At 41.0% G+C, this 15,779-nt stretch overlaps 1 protein-coding gene across 2 annotated transcripts; it reads right to left on the reverse strand.

Moving 5' to 3' along the window:
• Positions 1-8,538: 8,538 nt before the first annotated feature.
• On the reverse strand, positions 8,539-14,985 carry nufip2 (nuclear FMR1 interacting protein 2). 2 transcript variants are annotated; one of them, XM_089017302.1, is made up of 4 exons: positions 14,618-14,979; positions 11,639-13,192; positions 11,412-11,444; positions 8,539-9,374 (listed from the first exon to the last, which is right to left on the reverse strand). In XM_089017302.1, exons 1-4 carry the CDS (start codon positions 14,766-14,768, stop codon positions 9,322-9,324), a joined length of 1,791 nt encoding a protein of 596 aa, XP_088873428.1. In that variant the 5' UTR covers positions 14,769-14,979; the 3' UTR covers positions 8,539-9,321. The 2 variants fall into 2 exon arrangements, with proteins under 2 accessions (XP_088873428.1, XP_088873427.1); XM_089017301.1 differs by lacking the exon at positions 8,539-9,374 and adding an exon at positions 9,397-9,884 and having other exon boundaries at positions 14,618-14,985.
• Positions 14,986-15,779: the final 794 nt, after the last annotated feature.

Here is a 15,779-nt window from a genome sequence, read left to right on the forward strand (position 1 = left end):
TCAATTTTTTCAAGCTGAAACGCCTTACCATACATGGTCATTTTTTTCGGGCTAAAAACGCTTTACCGTACATGGTCGATTTTATTTTTACTAAAAAGGCTTTACTATACACGGTTGTTTTTCGTGCTAAATACACCTTACGATACATGGTCTTTTTCGTGCTAAAAACACCTTACTATACATGGTCGTTTTTTCGACTAAAAATGCCTTACTATACATGGGCCTTTTTTGGGGGTAAAAACGGCTTACCATATGTGGTCTTTTTTGCACTAAAAAGGCCTTTCTATACATAGTCGTTTTTCGTGATGAAAATGCCTTACTATACATGATCATTTTTTTCCGCTAAAAACACCTTGGTCGTTTTTTGGGTCTAAAAGCGCCTGACTGTACATAGTCGTTTATTTGGGCCAAAAATGCCTCACTATACATGGTGCTTTTTTGGTGTAAAAACACCTTACTATACATGGTCATTTTTTGAGGCCAAAAACGTCTTACGATACACGGTCAATTTTTTCAAGCTGAAACGCCTTCCTATGCATGTTAAATTTTTTGGGCAAAGAATGCCTGACTATACATGGTCGTTTTTTTTGTTTCGTGCTAAAAACGCTTTACTATAGATGGTAATTTGTTTCGGCTAAAAACTGCTTACTATACAATGTATAGTAAGCAGTAACGATGTATAGTATACATGGTCGTTTTTCGTGCTAAAAACGGCTGACTATACATGGTTGGTTTTTTTTCGTGCTAAAAATGGCTTACTATGCATCATATTTTTTTTTTGCTAAAAACGCAGGGCTATATATGGTACTTTTTTGGATGGGCTGAAAACACCTTACGGCAAAAAATGCCTTACTATACTTGGTTGTTTTTTTTTCGTGCTAAAAAGACCTTACTATGCATGGTCGTTTTTCATGCTAAAAATGCCTTACTACAGATGGTCGTTTTTTTGGTCTAAAACGCCTTACAATACATGGTTGTTTTTTTCCGCTAAAAATGCCTTCCTATACTTGGTATTTTTTTTCGGCTAAGAACGGCTTACTATACATCCCCAAACTTTTTCCTGTGAGGGTCACATAACTTTTCCCTTCTGTGATGGGGGGGCCGGTGTTAGTTTGTAACAGAAAAAGTGTGACGATCATAGGGGAGTTTAAAAAAATTGTTTTCCAGAAAGCCACACATAACCAAATAACCCTTTCCAGGTTCTTTACAGAAAAAAAATCAGGAAACAATAACACTATTAATGAAATAAATAATAACTAAATAACCCTCTCTGAGTTCTTCACATAAAAAAAATCAGGAAATAAATAACACTATTCATGAAATAAATAATAACTAAACTCTCTCTGGGTTCTTCATAGAAAAAACAGGAAATAACACTATTTATGAAATAAACAATAACTAAATAACTCATTCTGTGTTCATGGAAAAAAAAGCCAGGGAACATTAACTTATCTTAACAGATAAAAGTTCAGCTCAGTTGTCAGAGCAGAATCTCTCTGACACAAATGAGCAGTCTCTTAAAGGACAACCGACGTCACTTTTTTGTTTCTTAACGGACATCAGAAAAAACGTTTTATAGCTTCTAAAATACCAAAAAAAAAAACGCAGTATGATATTTTTAGTCAAATGCAAAATACCAATAAAAATGACTTAGTGACCAAAATCTGCAAAAAAATGACCAAATAGAGCGCAACTGAATGTATCACCGGACTCCCCTCCACTTCCTCATACGTCACTTTCTTGTGTCGCTTCGCATTGTGACCGACTCCTTTAGCGTTCTATTGTGAGCAGGCGTGTTTGTATTGTTCAATCACGATTATAAACAACATACATTGATTCCATTGATTAAAATAGGAACAGATAATGATCGAAAACCGACCTTTGACTTGTATTTTTCTGGAGGCCAAATAGGAAAAACATCTGATAGCACCTCTGATATTGTTCAGGGGGCCGGGCCAAATGTGATGATGGGCCGGATACGGCCCGTGGGCCGTAGTTTGGTGACCATTGCTTTACATGGTAATTTTTTTTCCGTGATAAAAAGCCTTACTATACATGTTTGGTTTTTTGGTGGGGTCAAAAACGCCTTACTATATATGGTTGTTTTATTCGGCTAAAAACGCCTTACCATAAATGGTCCTTTTTCGCGTGCTAAAAATGGCGTACTATACATGGTTGGTTTTTTTTTCATGACAAAAAGCCTTACTATACATGGTCGTGTATTTCTGGTCAAAAACGCTTTACTATACATGGTCTTTTTTTTTCTTGATAAAAATGCCTTACTATACATGGTCGGTTTTTGGGAGGGGGTCAAAAACATCGTACTATACATGGTTGGGTTTTTTTCGTGCTAAAATGCCTTACTATAAATAGTCATTGTTTTCATGGTAAAAACACCTTACTATACACTGTAGTTTTTTTTTCCTTCCTAAAACGTCTTACTCCACATGGCCGTTTTTTTTTTTTGCGATAAAAAGCTTTACTCTACGTGGCCGTTTTTTTCGGGTTAAAAACGATTTATTACACATGCTCGTTCTTTTTTTTTTCCCAAAAAGCCCAACTATACATGGTCGGGTATTTTTCCTGCTAGAAAAACAGTACAAGTGCTCCTGGGATGCATCTTAGCACCATGATGCAGTCCGTAGAGGTGGCACGGAGACACGGTCCGCTTCTACCCAAGTGCATCAAAGGAAGGCAGAGGATGCCATGGCAATGTGTAGTCCTGATTGCAGGACGTGCGTGCCTCAGCGTTTATTAAAGATAATTAAAAGCTGCGCAGAGAAACCAGCATGGTTAATTGGCAATTTCAGGTATAGGTGAAAATGACAGCTATTTATACAGAATGTCATCCTAAATAACGCTTGCTTTATACCTTGAAAATGGTTGGGAAGCATCCACGCAAGCCCACCATTGTCGGACTTCCAATATAATGAGCAACATTTAATGCACTTGATTTTATGTGCATCACTAAATTATCTCCCCACACAGCCCTGTAATGGTTGTTCCTCATTGGCAGCGGAACATTTTTTTGACGGGGCTGCGTAATGGAGTCAATGGCTTCATGCCTGTGTGCGCGTGCGTGTGTGTAGATGAGGTACTCAGGTGGCGTCTGCCTCCCAGAAAGCACCTCTAATGTGGAGGCCGCGATGCAAATTGACATGACGTTGATGGGCACTCTTTCACCAGTGCTCGCACAGCACCTCCATTCACTAATAATTGCTGATTAAAAACCACTTAAGAGTCCATGACAACTCCAATGTGCATTAACAACATGACCTTGTGGCAATGCAAATACCGTCGTCACATACATCATATAGATGGGGAAAGGTATGGAGAGGCAAAACGGGGAGAAATAAGGGATTAACTTATTGTTTTAGCATATAGAATTTACCATCTTGAAGTCTCATTTGTAAAAAAAAATGTTCAGTTTGTTTTGACAAACAGTGAACATTTTTTTGCTGCTTTTCCGAGCCACTTGCTAACTATCCAATTGCACTTAACTCATTCACTGCCATTCCCAAATATATTTGGGAATTGACAATGACGAGGAGCGTCATTCCCGAATTTGTTCGGGTTATGGTTTTTCTTGCGGAGGGGGGCTGATAAAGTGCTGGTCAGACTTCTAGCAATGTTTTTCCCTTCCACGATGGGGCAGCATTTGCCTTTTTTCCAGCCACCCCCATTTCAAGTTCAGTTAAACTCCAGACCTATATAACTTAGGAATTAACTTTTTTGGCCGGATGAAAGACGGTTGTCTAAAGCAGGGGGGTCAAAGTCATTTTTTGCCACTTTCCTCTCGACGGCCATTATGAATTTGCAGAAGCATTTGGAATGTTTAATACCCTCCACATATTACATTTAGAGCGCACAACAAATTAATAATTAGTTTTCAAATCTGAAGTCAAGAATAATTTAGCAAGCATCATGGAATTTCACAAGTTTGATGTGCTTTCACGGGCCAAAAAAAATGATGTGACGGACCGGATTTGGCCCCCAAGCCTTGACTTTGACACCTGTGGTCTAAGGTTTCTTATGCTGAATTGAATGTTTATGTAGTCCGAAAACTCAATATTCTGTGGGTCCTGGAATTCGAGTGAAAATGACAAAAACCCAGGCACTGGAGTGGACACAATTTTGCACATTGTCTGGCAGTGAATGATTTAATTGGAATTTAACAACAAAAATGAACAAAACAAGGTATCGGAGACGAAAGATGAATTTGAAAGACGAGAGATAGATGACCCAAAGGTAGATTGATTAGTCCCTCAAAGGAAAACTTGTTATAAGTGTGAAAATAAATGTAAATAATCAATCACGATAAAATATACAATGCCATAGAGGTTTTGAAGAGAACGTCGGAGAGGCCAGACTGAGATGGTTTGGACATGTCCAGAAGAGAGAGAGAGAGAGAGAGAGAGAGAGAGAGAGAGAGAGAGAGAGAGAGAGAGAGAGAGAGAGAGAGAGAGAGAGAGAGAGAGAGAGAGAGAGAGAGAGAGAGAGAGAGAGAGAGAGAGAGAGAGAGAGAGAGAGAGAGAGAGAGAGAGAGAGAGAGAGAGAGAGAGATTGAATATATTGAGAAGAGGATGTTGAGCCTTGAACTGCCAGGCAGGAGACCGAGAGGAAGACCAAAGAGGAGGTTTATGGATGTTGAGAAAGAGGACATGATGATAGCGGGTGTGAGAGAAGAGGATGCACAAAACAGGGTGAGATGGAGGACACTGATTCGCTGTGGCAACCCCTCAAGTGAAAAGCCGAAAGGAAAAGAAGAATAAAACATACAGTGCGTTTAATAGCATTGATTCACATATATTGCTTATTCTTCCACGTTCTAGTCTTAGGACATCACAACAGTATGCTACTATTTTTCACGCAACAAGCTGCTCAAAGAAACAGCTGACAACGAGTCATTTGACCTTCATTTATGTGCAGCATTCATGACCGTTGGTGAAAGCCTGGGTCGCCTCATATCAAATAAAAAGGTCATTTGTGCAAGATATAAAATCATTTGTCACGATATCTGCCGGTGTATTATACACAGTGGAGAATCGGCCTCGCTTCTCACGAAAGGACACTCAAGGTCAACCGTGGTATCAATCATGAGTTCTAATTAAACTGCAAAACATAAGAATTGACACAATGTCCTGCATTTGTTTCATCCCTGTACCACTGCTGATATCTGATGTATTATCTTCGGTAGGTTTGTGTGTTTCATCCAGCACACATTGCCTTATCACGTCTTCCACCACACCACTACAAAAAAAAAAAACCATTTACTCACACTTGCCCAATGGCTGTGCGCTCCCTTGTTCCCCATTCACAGATGTATGCACCATTTCATAAACACAAGCAATGCACTGAATGGAGGCATGGATATTCAGCAAGAAGAAAAAAAACCTCATTATTGTTCTTTAGCTACGGAAAAGCAGTCAATGGCCCACATAACACAAAATTACACTACGCGTAGACACACAAAGATGCGCGTACACAACCCTCATCTCAGCCACTTATTTCACCCTGCACGCAAGTACAAAGCTGAATTCCACTCACAATGCCACCTATTTACAATATCAGACCGCAAAAAGAAAAGCTATTTTTTACAGATCACTACTCAGCTATATTCATTTGTTCTGGTTGCAGAAAAGTGCCACTCTAATATGAACAAATAAGTTTAAATGTTTAGTATGAGATGAAGGCAAATTGGTTGCCTAATTTGAAGAGGGGCTGGGCGAGGGAATGCACAGACAGGAGTAATAAATGGACGGACACTCGGATGGACAGAGACAGACAGATGGCTGGACACAGAAAGATGGATGGCCAAGTGGACAGATGGACGCAGACAGGCATAGAGCAAGAAAGACGGATGGACAGAACGACAGACAAATATGCGGACACAGAAGATAAGCGACAGGTGGACATAGAGAGGACGTCAGTGCTGCATTAGTTGGTTGCTATGCGTAGTACAAACAATACGCCACAAGAGGTCGTCGTTCAACCAAAAGGGATTGAGATGCTTTTTTTGTAGCTAATTGACTGACCAACCACAGACAAAAACCAAGACGCATTATATTTTAATTTAACAGTTTAATGAAAACTAAAATTGTGACATTGGAAGATTGATAGTTTTTTTTTTTGCTTTAAATTCAATAACATTGTTTGGAATTTTCATGCTGCAAGCATTCTGTTCAATGCAAGAAAAAAATGGGACAACTCGGTTGAAGACTTGAATGTCAACATGTAAGACATTTGAGAGAAATTCTCCTGACTTGTGTTTCAGGAGGGTATGACGATAAGAACAAGAAAAAAAATAATAGAAAATTGAGAATAAAGATGGATAATTCAATTACAATTGATATCACTCCTCAGAAAAATACTGTAAAGTGATGTATTAGGGGGAAAAACTTTTCACGTGATGCAGTGTACTTCCATCATTCCTAAATACTGAAAGAAACCCAATCTAGTTTGTGAGTGACCTCAAATATCAACATTGTTGCTACTGACAAAAAAAAAATCACATCAGACTTAAATAACTAAACAATGTGAAATGCACAAAAAACAACTTGCTTTTCATTGTCATAAATTTCTTTCAAATCTCATTCTATTTGTGCAACTATTGATAAGTTAGTTCAGAACTTGAAAAATAACTTTCAACGCTTTATATTTGTTAAAATTAACCATGTGCTACTTCAGACACTCGACAAAATGAACCACACAAAGTCCAGAGTTTGGCTTTCCCTCACTCATAACCCAAACAATCCGATCATAATGTTGTCATTTTCATCGACAAAAGATGTCAAACACTCATTTGCGTTCACTTGCGTCCATGTCGCTTAGAAGAAATTCAGCTTAGCAAAAATTAGGTAGGGGAGGGGGACAAAAAAAAAAAAAAAAAAAACAAATGGCACAAGATCAAGATAAGCTTGGAAGCAGATTTGAAACAATCAAAATTGCTGTAAAAGAGCTTCCACTTAGGCACCTGAACATTTAACAGGGCGTGCAGTTACACGAAACGAGGAACTTGCATATAAGAACATCAACAATTGACTAGGCGCTAACAATTGAGAGGCTAAAAGTTGTCTGTGGTCATGTCAAAGCCTCCATATCAGCATCCTTGAGGTGATTGCACATCCTGAGAAGTGGAGGGTTCAACTCCACAAGATCAGGCCTGACTTTGCACGTGCGGATATACACACAGACATACACTCACTCACACTCACTCATCGGCACACGCTGCTTCAAGAAGCAATTTTTTGGTTTGCAGGCGGCAATCTCTCAATAGATATTTCACAATAGAAGCCAGATCTTTTTTTTCTCACTTAAGTGCTCGGACAAAGGACACTGAGTAAATCTAGATCCCATCCTTTTCTAAAGAACCATTATGACACAAAATAAAAGGGAATCATTGCAAAATTAGACTAACAGCACTTTTAACTCATTCTTTATCACCCTGTTTCGACACGCAGAAGCCTAAATATGCCCAACAATAACCTGATAGTGACACCTTATGCTCACCATAAATGAGTAAACCATCCACCCCACCCTAAAAAAAACACAATTTCCTTATATATTTTTTTTCTTTTTCTGGCATACTATTTCTCACACACAGACAAAGAGACACACACGGAAGCATTTCAATGGTTAGGAGCCAAAACAAAAGCATTTTTTTAAACGACATTGAAAAGTTAAATGTCAAGTTGACTTACAATTGTAGGGGTTGAAATTGTGTCCGCCTCGGAAGCAAAGCCTAATCAGGCCACAGCAAAAAGAAGAGTACTTGAAAACGGGGAGCTAGATTGCGGTGAGCCGGTAGATGCTTGCTTGCTTGCGATCAAGCATCATCAAGGAGTTAATGAACGCTAGCATATGTTTAAGAAAGGGAGGGAAAAAAAGCAGCACATTTAAAAACCGTGCTCTAAAAACAGTTTTGAGTCCAGTATGACTGCAAACACAAGAAGGGTTTTCACTAAAAACTATTTGGTGTTGAATGAAATGCTCTTCTGTCATGGCATTAAGCATTTACTAAGATTTCCATTCTTCATTTCCAAATTAAGAGGGCATGACAACGGGTGAGCTTTTGGAAAAATACAATTAAATAAACAGGGGGGTTAACATAGTCATGGCTTTATCAACGCTACCTGAGTTACATTTAATAATTCCGTTTGTTCCGTGAAGTAACAGCCCAATGCCATTCTTTTAGGGAGGAGTTGTGTCAACAAAGCTTTAGTAGCTAACAACTAAGCAATTAGTTTACATAAAGTGCTAACAATCCACATGTTAAAATGAATTTTGTTTTGTTCCAATACTGATTTGGAGAAGATGATGTGACATGAAAACCGGGCAAATTTGGGCTTCCTAGACATTAAATCGGAGCTTTCAATACATCAGCAAGGTGAAGTTTGACTGAGACGTTTTCAGGTCGGCCATTTTGCAACTTGCATGCTTATTCGCAAATGGGATAAAAAAATTAAAAAACACTTTCAACCCTTGGTCACATTTCTAGAACAGCTTGAAAAAGGGTGTTGTTGTAACCCATGTAGATGAATTCTACCAGTAAACATGCCGGACAGATGCAAAAGTAAAATTAAAAAACAGCAGGGGGCTTAAAGTGAAAGAGAATGTGACACACGTTACCTCACCTCGCCCCGCCATCGACACAAAATAAAAATCAATAAAATACTGAGTCATGGAAGCAACAATCCGAATCATTTCAACTGAACCTGACGTGGAAACTTGGCATTTTGGTTGAAAAGGCGACGACAAGGTGAGGAGTGGGAGTGGAATAAGATGATGCTCACATTTGGTGAAGCACTACAATGTGGGTTGCGAGTTGCCCTCTAGAGTTTTTTTAAGACAAAAGTTTCTGGCCCTTCCATTTATGAGCGCGTACAGTTTGACTTAAGTGAGTCACTTGAAGGCATTTGTTTCAAAAATTGTTCTCCAGTCGCTCACTGTGTTTATGTACAACTTTGTAAGATAGCCTCAATGGCGTTTCGGCAGTTTGACGAATGGCAGCCACGGACAGGCCTACCGCATGGAAGGCTTTTCGGAGATGCAGCTTACTAATGACGCCACCTTGTTTGTGGCCGTCATCGGCCACATTGGTGACAGTCCACTCGTTGTATTGTAGAGGCACCAATCAGTCACTCCTTTGTCATATCGTATTTGTCCAACGCCCTCAAAGAAGTTTGTTGCCGCGTGAAAAATGAGCAAGTGTTTTCACAGTTGTCCACTTTCTTCCACTCCTACCCCGGTGAGGATTTCCAAGGAGAGGAAACGGCAGCACCCAGAACAGACGGATCCAAGCACTGCGGACGTCTGTGCGACTCACTGATGGGGTCCATCCTTGGTCTCGGCATAAATCAAGACTCGATTTGGATCTGAAGAAAGGGATGTGGCAGCAAAAAGGTGCTTCAGAATATGGCATTCTTAACGAGGCCGACAATCCGAGTTATGATAGCATCAATTCCGGTTCTCGAGAGCCCCTATCATGCCTGTTTCAGTCGTCTCCCTTCTTCAATACCCCCGATTCAAAATTTGTGGATGGTTACCAGAATTCTGTGGCGCCTGCTGATCAGCTGATCACATGAGGGTAACACTTAAGAGGATCCAGGATAGGTGCCCTTTGAGGACTGGACGTGGTGACCGTTGCATGAGACCACTAGACAGCAACAGCTTAAAGGACAACCGACACCATTTTTTTTGTTTCCTGACATCAGAAAAACGTTTTATAGGATCTAAAATACCCAAAATATGCAGGCTGATATTTTTAGTCAAATGCAAAACACCAATAAAAATGACTTAGTGTCCCAAAACTGCTACAAAATGACCTCGGAAATGGTGAGTTTCAGAAGGTCCCGCCCCCTTGTTCGTGAAGTCACACCAGGATACTGCAAAATCAAAACAATGGCTTCAGAGAGTTCAGATTCAGAAAAGATGCTTTCTTGTTACTCATATGATTCAAATAGTTCTGAAGAGGAAAGCATAAATGTTTGAAATCGATTAAAGAAGTCCTTCCGTATCAATTCGAGCCGTCTGGGCTCCAATGTAGCGTCCCAGAAATGCACAAGATGGCGCCCAAGCTCCGTTGGGAATGGGCTGATTTGTCTGCTGGGAATTTGTGTCAACTTCTGTATGGTGTTACCGCATTTGGTAGTGTTGGTGCAACACACAACGATTCACCATCGCTTTATTTATGCGTTTTTCACCACCAACACGGATCAACACGAAGTTTTCAGACAAAACAAAGTACCCAAAATGCATCGTGTGTCGCTTTCTCGGTCAGGGGGATTCCTGACGTGACGTCGCGTCATGCATCGTCAGCAACTCGAAAACAAGACTTCCTGAATATTCCGTGTGAGTCTTAAAACTTACAATATAGTTATATGCGGTGGAATCTTTGTAAAATGTGCCCAGTAGAAGTCATTTTACAAATTACGGACTTGACCAGGGGTGTCGGTTGTCCTTTAATGCTGGTCTCCAATATATTTGTAAGGCATTCATAGCGATTCACTTTTTTCCCCACATTTTATGTTAGAGCCCCTCATGCAAACTTATGTTTTCTTTTAATTAACTCAATACCAATCTATTTTGCATTTATCATTTTATAGGCTTCTGACACTAGTCTTTATTGGCTATTTTTTTTTTTTTTACTTCAATGAAACTAGTTTCCTTATTTGATGATTACCAAAGATATGTACCATATGTAGACCCTAATGTATTGTCTATGCTTAAAAATCTATACTTACAGCAGGTGATTTTTATGTTTGTGCAGACATGCGTCTATTCGTGTTACGTCTGTGTAAGCTATCAGTCGTACAGGAGTGGTCCATTGATGAAAAGGTTTCTTCAGCCGTCATCTGTACTACTACTACGACTACTGTAGGGCCAGAGCTACCAGCACAACTTTAGTTTAGCTACCAGCACAACTTTAGTTTACTTTAGTAGCTGACGAAGCTTTTCGGATGAGGAGCTAAACGTCCGACACCTTCAAAGAAGTACAGATGATGGCTGAACAAACCTTTTCATTGACGGTCTATTAATGTTATTTTCATTGACATTGATTTACACTTTGATTTGGGAGCGCCCCGATTCCAATCGGGGAATATCCCATTTCGTGCAGTCTTTTTGTTTTTTACTTTGCAATGAATCAGAGAGCAAAAGATTCTGAATTGTCTCACTTGACCAATGCCATATGAATCCATTCTGTAAGAAGTGTGCAGCTTAAAACTTTTTCGTCAACATTCTTCACCCTTGGTCATAGATATAAAATGCTGACTATTTTCAGGAAATTGTTTTGGTCAGTGTGGCTATGAAGTTTTTTTTTTTTTTTTTTTTTTTTTGGGGGGGGGGGGGGGGGCTTCACAATTCTTCGCATGTCAAAACCAAAATGAAAAACACTCAAAAATGTCACTTACATTGTTTTTGCAAGCTGAAAATGTATTCCATTTCTGTGGAGGAAGAAAAACAAATAAATAAACATGAGTGAATGTTAACAGGCATGGGCATACTTAACACCGAGTGTATCAGTTCAATGAAGCATAAAAATCTCTAGAAAGCTGACATGTGCTTGCTAAGCTTAGACGCAGACAATTTCACTGCAAAGTAGCATTTTACGATGACACAAATCATTTGAGTGTGATACCTTTAGTGTGATAAGTGACAGCAGCTTTGACGTCAAAGGACCCCCAGCTCCGCCTTCTGCAGACATCTTTAGGCAAGGCTTGTTCTTTCGACTTGCCAAACAACACCGTGGTTGAGTGGCCCAGTACAGGCTTAGCACCATTGTCCCGACAGGGAATATCTACGCTTGTCTTTTCTCCGTTCTCCTCCTTGGCCAGGACGCAAAGATGAGAAGAAGCTGGTGAAATAATTACAGTCCTTTTCACTGCATCTTGTGCCAAAGTGCCAGGCTCCAAGAAGAACGGGCCACCTTCGAAGCACGGCTTAGCCTGACACTGGCCCGCAGACGGCTTGTCCTCTGCCAACGCCGGCCCACTACCCCCTTCAGGCCCCAAGTTGGGCTCATTAATGAACGAGAGTCCCCATTTATTGTGGAAGATTTCTCCCAAGGCTTTCTGATTTGTCTGAGCAGCCGGCGGGGTGAGGTGACGGGCACTGGGGAGCACGGGTTGCATATTTAAAGGGTAAATTAAGAGGGAACACTTTCTCAGTCCATACACCTCGTCATCAACGGGGCTATTTGGAGAGCTACGATTACTTTCAAAAGGAGATGCTACATTGTCGCCACTTCCAGGAGAAGCAGGAGCAAAGAAGGTCGCCACTGACGGGCAGCCGTTTCCACTAGCTGAAACAGGGCCGTTCGTAAAGCTAGCTGACGTGATGGTTTTCAAAGCAGACATTGGGACCTGTGAGAGTCTTACAGTTGCCGGCAAAGCTTCTGCTCCACCTCGAGCTGCTTTGTTGAGGTTCTCTTTGACTTTGCTTGCATAACTGATCTTGGGAACTATTTTAGCGCTGCTATTGTCCACAGGAAACACCGGAGGGGGCTTGAACAAAGTCCACGAGTCCTCTTTTGAAGGTGAGCGAACCTTGCCTTTCTGACGCTCCTCAGTCTTTTTACCGACACCTTTCCCATCAGAGTTCTTCCTCTGAAGTTCCCCTCCTGAGGCCTCGGAGGTCGCAGTCCGTCTTGCCGTTGACTGAGTCTCTCCTTTTTGTGCGGCTTTCAAGCAGTCAAGTCGACAAGTCTCCCCCTTGTCGGTCGCCTCAATATTAAAAGCCGCAGGCTCCTGTCTAGTGTTTCCCTGCTGTATGTCGTGTTCTCTCATTGCATTGTCAGTGTTCTTCAAGTTGTTACATCTGGCCTTGTGTTTCTTCGGCGTGGTATATCCACCCTCGGATCCGCTGCCATCATTGTTCTTGTTCGAATAGCCATTTATAATCATGCCGCAATGCGTGACACCATTTTGTAGCATCACATAGTCTTTCTTATTCTCGTGATAACTGGAGTCAACAACCTTATCATTTTTAAGGGTCACAATCTTTTTGTCATCTGGTCCTTTCATGTTCACTTTTGAAGCTGTTGAGTGCAGCCGTTGCATTGACTTCTGCTTCACATTTGTGTTACTTGTGTGTCTGTTTCCATTACTGTTGGGAGGATGTGCCATGCCAACAGCAGCAAACAAATGTGTACCCTTCGCCAACTCTTCTTCACCGCCGATCACTTTTTTGTTGCCTAGAAGTGAGACACAAATTAACTTGTTCATTAAAAAAAAAAAAAATCGAGAGGTTTATGTCAAATGGTTTGTCTTGTATTTTACAGTACATTCAAGAGAAATGCCCCAACCTTTAATTCATGTTCATCACTTTGAACTTGCAAACTCATCTATTTGTCAGATTTCCTATTTTTTCTTAACTTTGATCATCAAAAACATAAGTTGTGAATATGAAATCCGTTCAAAGTGCACAGACCAACAAAACTTCAAAGAGCATGTTGGCGATCTGCTCCTTCAAAAGCCAAGGTTCCTGTTATTGCCTGCAGCAGGGTTCAAAGTACACAATCATTGCTGCTGTCATCATGGCTTTAACTCGACAACAGAACTCATGCCACCTCGTCTTCAACATGAACCTTCTCCCAAAAATACATGACCGACACATCTGAGGATGAACTCTGTGTGTTGCATTACTGCCATTTGATATCCAGACACATTTGTCAAATACAGCCCGATTATATTATTTTTATGTGCGTATGACCGATGTAAAAGATATGATTCAAAACATAATTGAAATCCATTTTTGGCCTAGCCAAATAGTAATCTGCTCAAGATTACTAACGGTCAAAGTAGATTTGACGTATAAAGTATCGTGACGTGTAACACTTTGAAACATGTACTTTGATCTAACAGTTAAGGAGTTGTCGCGTTTTTCGGCGACTGCAACAGGCCTGTCAAAGCTTCTTAGCAGGAGCTAACGTCAACTAGCTAGCAGTTCGGATTGTATCAGGCCTAAACGTGTAATTCCCTGGGCCCGTAGACTAAACAACCCTGAAAAGAAAAATAGATGCTCAAACATGTCATGGGGAACATGTCCTTGATGCATTTTAGAAAATAACTTTACTACGCGGATAACTCGAGCATTAGCCTGTCATTTGTTCTCTAACATGGCCGACAGGAAATGGCCCCGAACATTCCAGTGGAGCCGGCTCCTTTCCCTAAATGGGACGACAGCACCAGCGTGCTGAAATGAACTCATTACACGACCACGGCGGCCGCTCTTATTAGCATGTCCATAAAGGTTAATAGCTTGAGGCAACCTCGAAGGCTCATCGTCTAATATGGGTAGGAAAGTGGGTGAGGGGACCCGCGCACAAGGTCAATTCCCGATATGTCAAACCACCGCCAACCACAACTGTCACGCAATGTCAGCTAGCCAGTGAGCTAGACATCCAACGGCGTCTCTGGGGATAGCATGTAATTTGTTTTTAAAACAATAAACCACATTTCACACAAAACACGTAATGTTGCAGCGTAAAACGAGAAGCGTATGTTAACTTTTAAAACACGTTTGCAAAAATGCTGCTTGGGACGCGCCCGGTAGTTGCTAGTTGACATTAGCTGACTAAAGCTACCGAGTGCTAGCTAACTTTTACGGATGTCCAAACCTGTTTTCTTCGCGTTCGTTTCCTGATGCTGCCGCTGGTAGAAGTGGCTCTGATCATGTTTTTGGCAAGCGTTCCACCGAGAGGGGCTGGCGTCGTCTCCACCGTTCTGATTTCGACTGTCCCGTGCCCGATCTTTGGGCTGCGCCTCCATTGAAGTGGAGAATGTGCAACTTGTTCAACGGGCACTGTACGCAGAGCTCGCCGGTGGAAAGGGAGACAAAAAAAGTGCAGACCAGTCCAATCACTACCAGAGCGAAACGGAAGCTATTTGAAGACTGTAAACGTCAGCAGTAAACGTCTAAAAATGGTTTGTCGCCCTTACAAGAGTCCACGTCGAGTTAATTATACAGCAGACATTATCACAGGTTTGGAGGCACGTTAGGAATTTGAAGAGAATGCCGCGGTGATATTATTTATGTCGGATGGAGTTGCGGTTTGAACTCAAATCATTAGACCGGAGGTGCTGCCACGTTTCCACCGTTTCCTTGAGAGTCGCACTGTTTTCACAACATGAAACTACTGTCTATACTTGGACATCTTTCATTAACAGAGTTGGCAAAAGCACTCACACTTTCCATCAATGCACCTATATATAATTGTGTGACAAAACAAAAACAAAAAAAACAGAGTCGAATTCGTTTTACAAGAAAATACTACCGGACTAAGATGTACTTGTACTTCAGTGTACACCTATATATGTCAATCGACAGTTATGTCCAACATTTTGAAACCTAATTTCCTTTATTTTATTAACTTGCTATTATTCTCTGATCGAGAACAAAAAAATAATGTGATTAGATTAACTAATGGTAAGAGTAGAAAACAGCGATTGGATGGCAACAGGTTCAGGGTCCACCCCGCCCACTGCCCAAAAACAGCTGGAATCGGTTCCAACACACCCGTGACTAATCCATCCATGTTATCATTGTATCCCCACGACGGTCGTGGGTGTGGAAATCTCAACTGTATTTAGGCAATAGACTGGGCACACCCTGAACAGCTAATCGCGAGGCACACAAGAACGAATGCGCTCATCATCAGACCTCGGGACATTTTAGACTGGCTGCCATGAACCAGCCAATCCAAGAAATTTCCACTGGTTTTAACACAAAACGCGTATTTGGACGCACACGATAAATCAGCATAAGAACAACATTGCCAT

The sequence above is a fragment of the Hippocampus bargibanti genome, linkage group LG16 (assembly GCF_051943395.1).
Source record: "Hippocampus bargibanti isolate YZ-2025 linkage group LG16, ASM5194339v1, whole genome shotgun sequence".
Lineage (NCBI taxonomy): Eukaryota > Metazoa > Chordata > Actinopteri > Syngnathiformes > Syngnathidae > Hippocampus > Hippocampus bargibanti.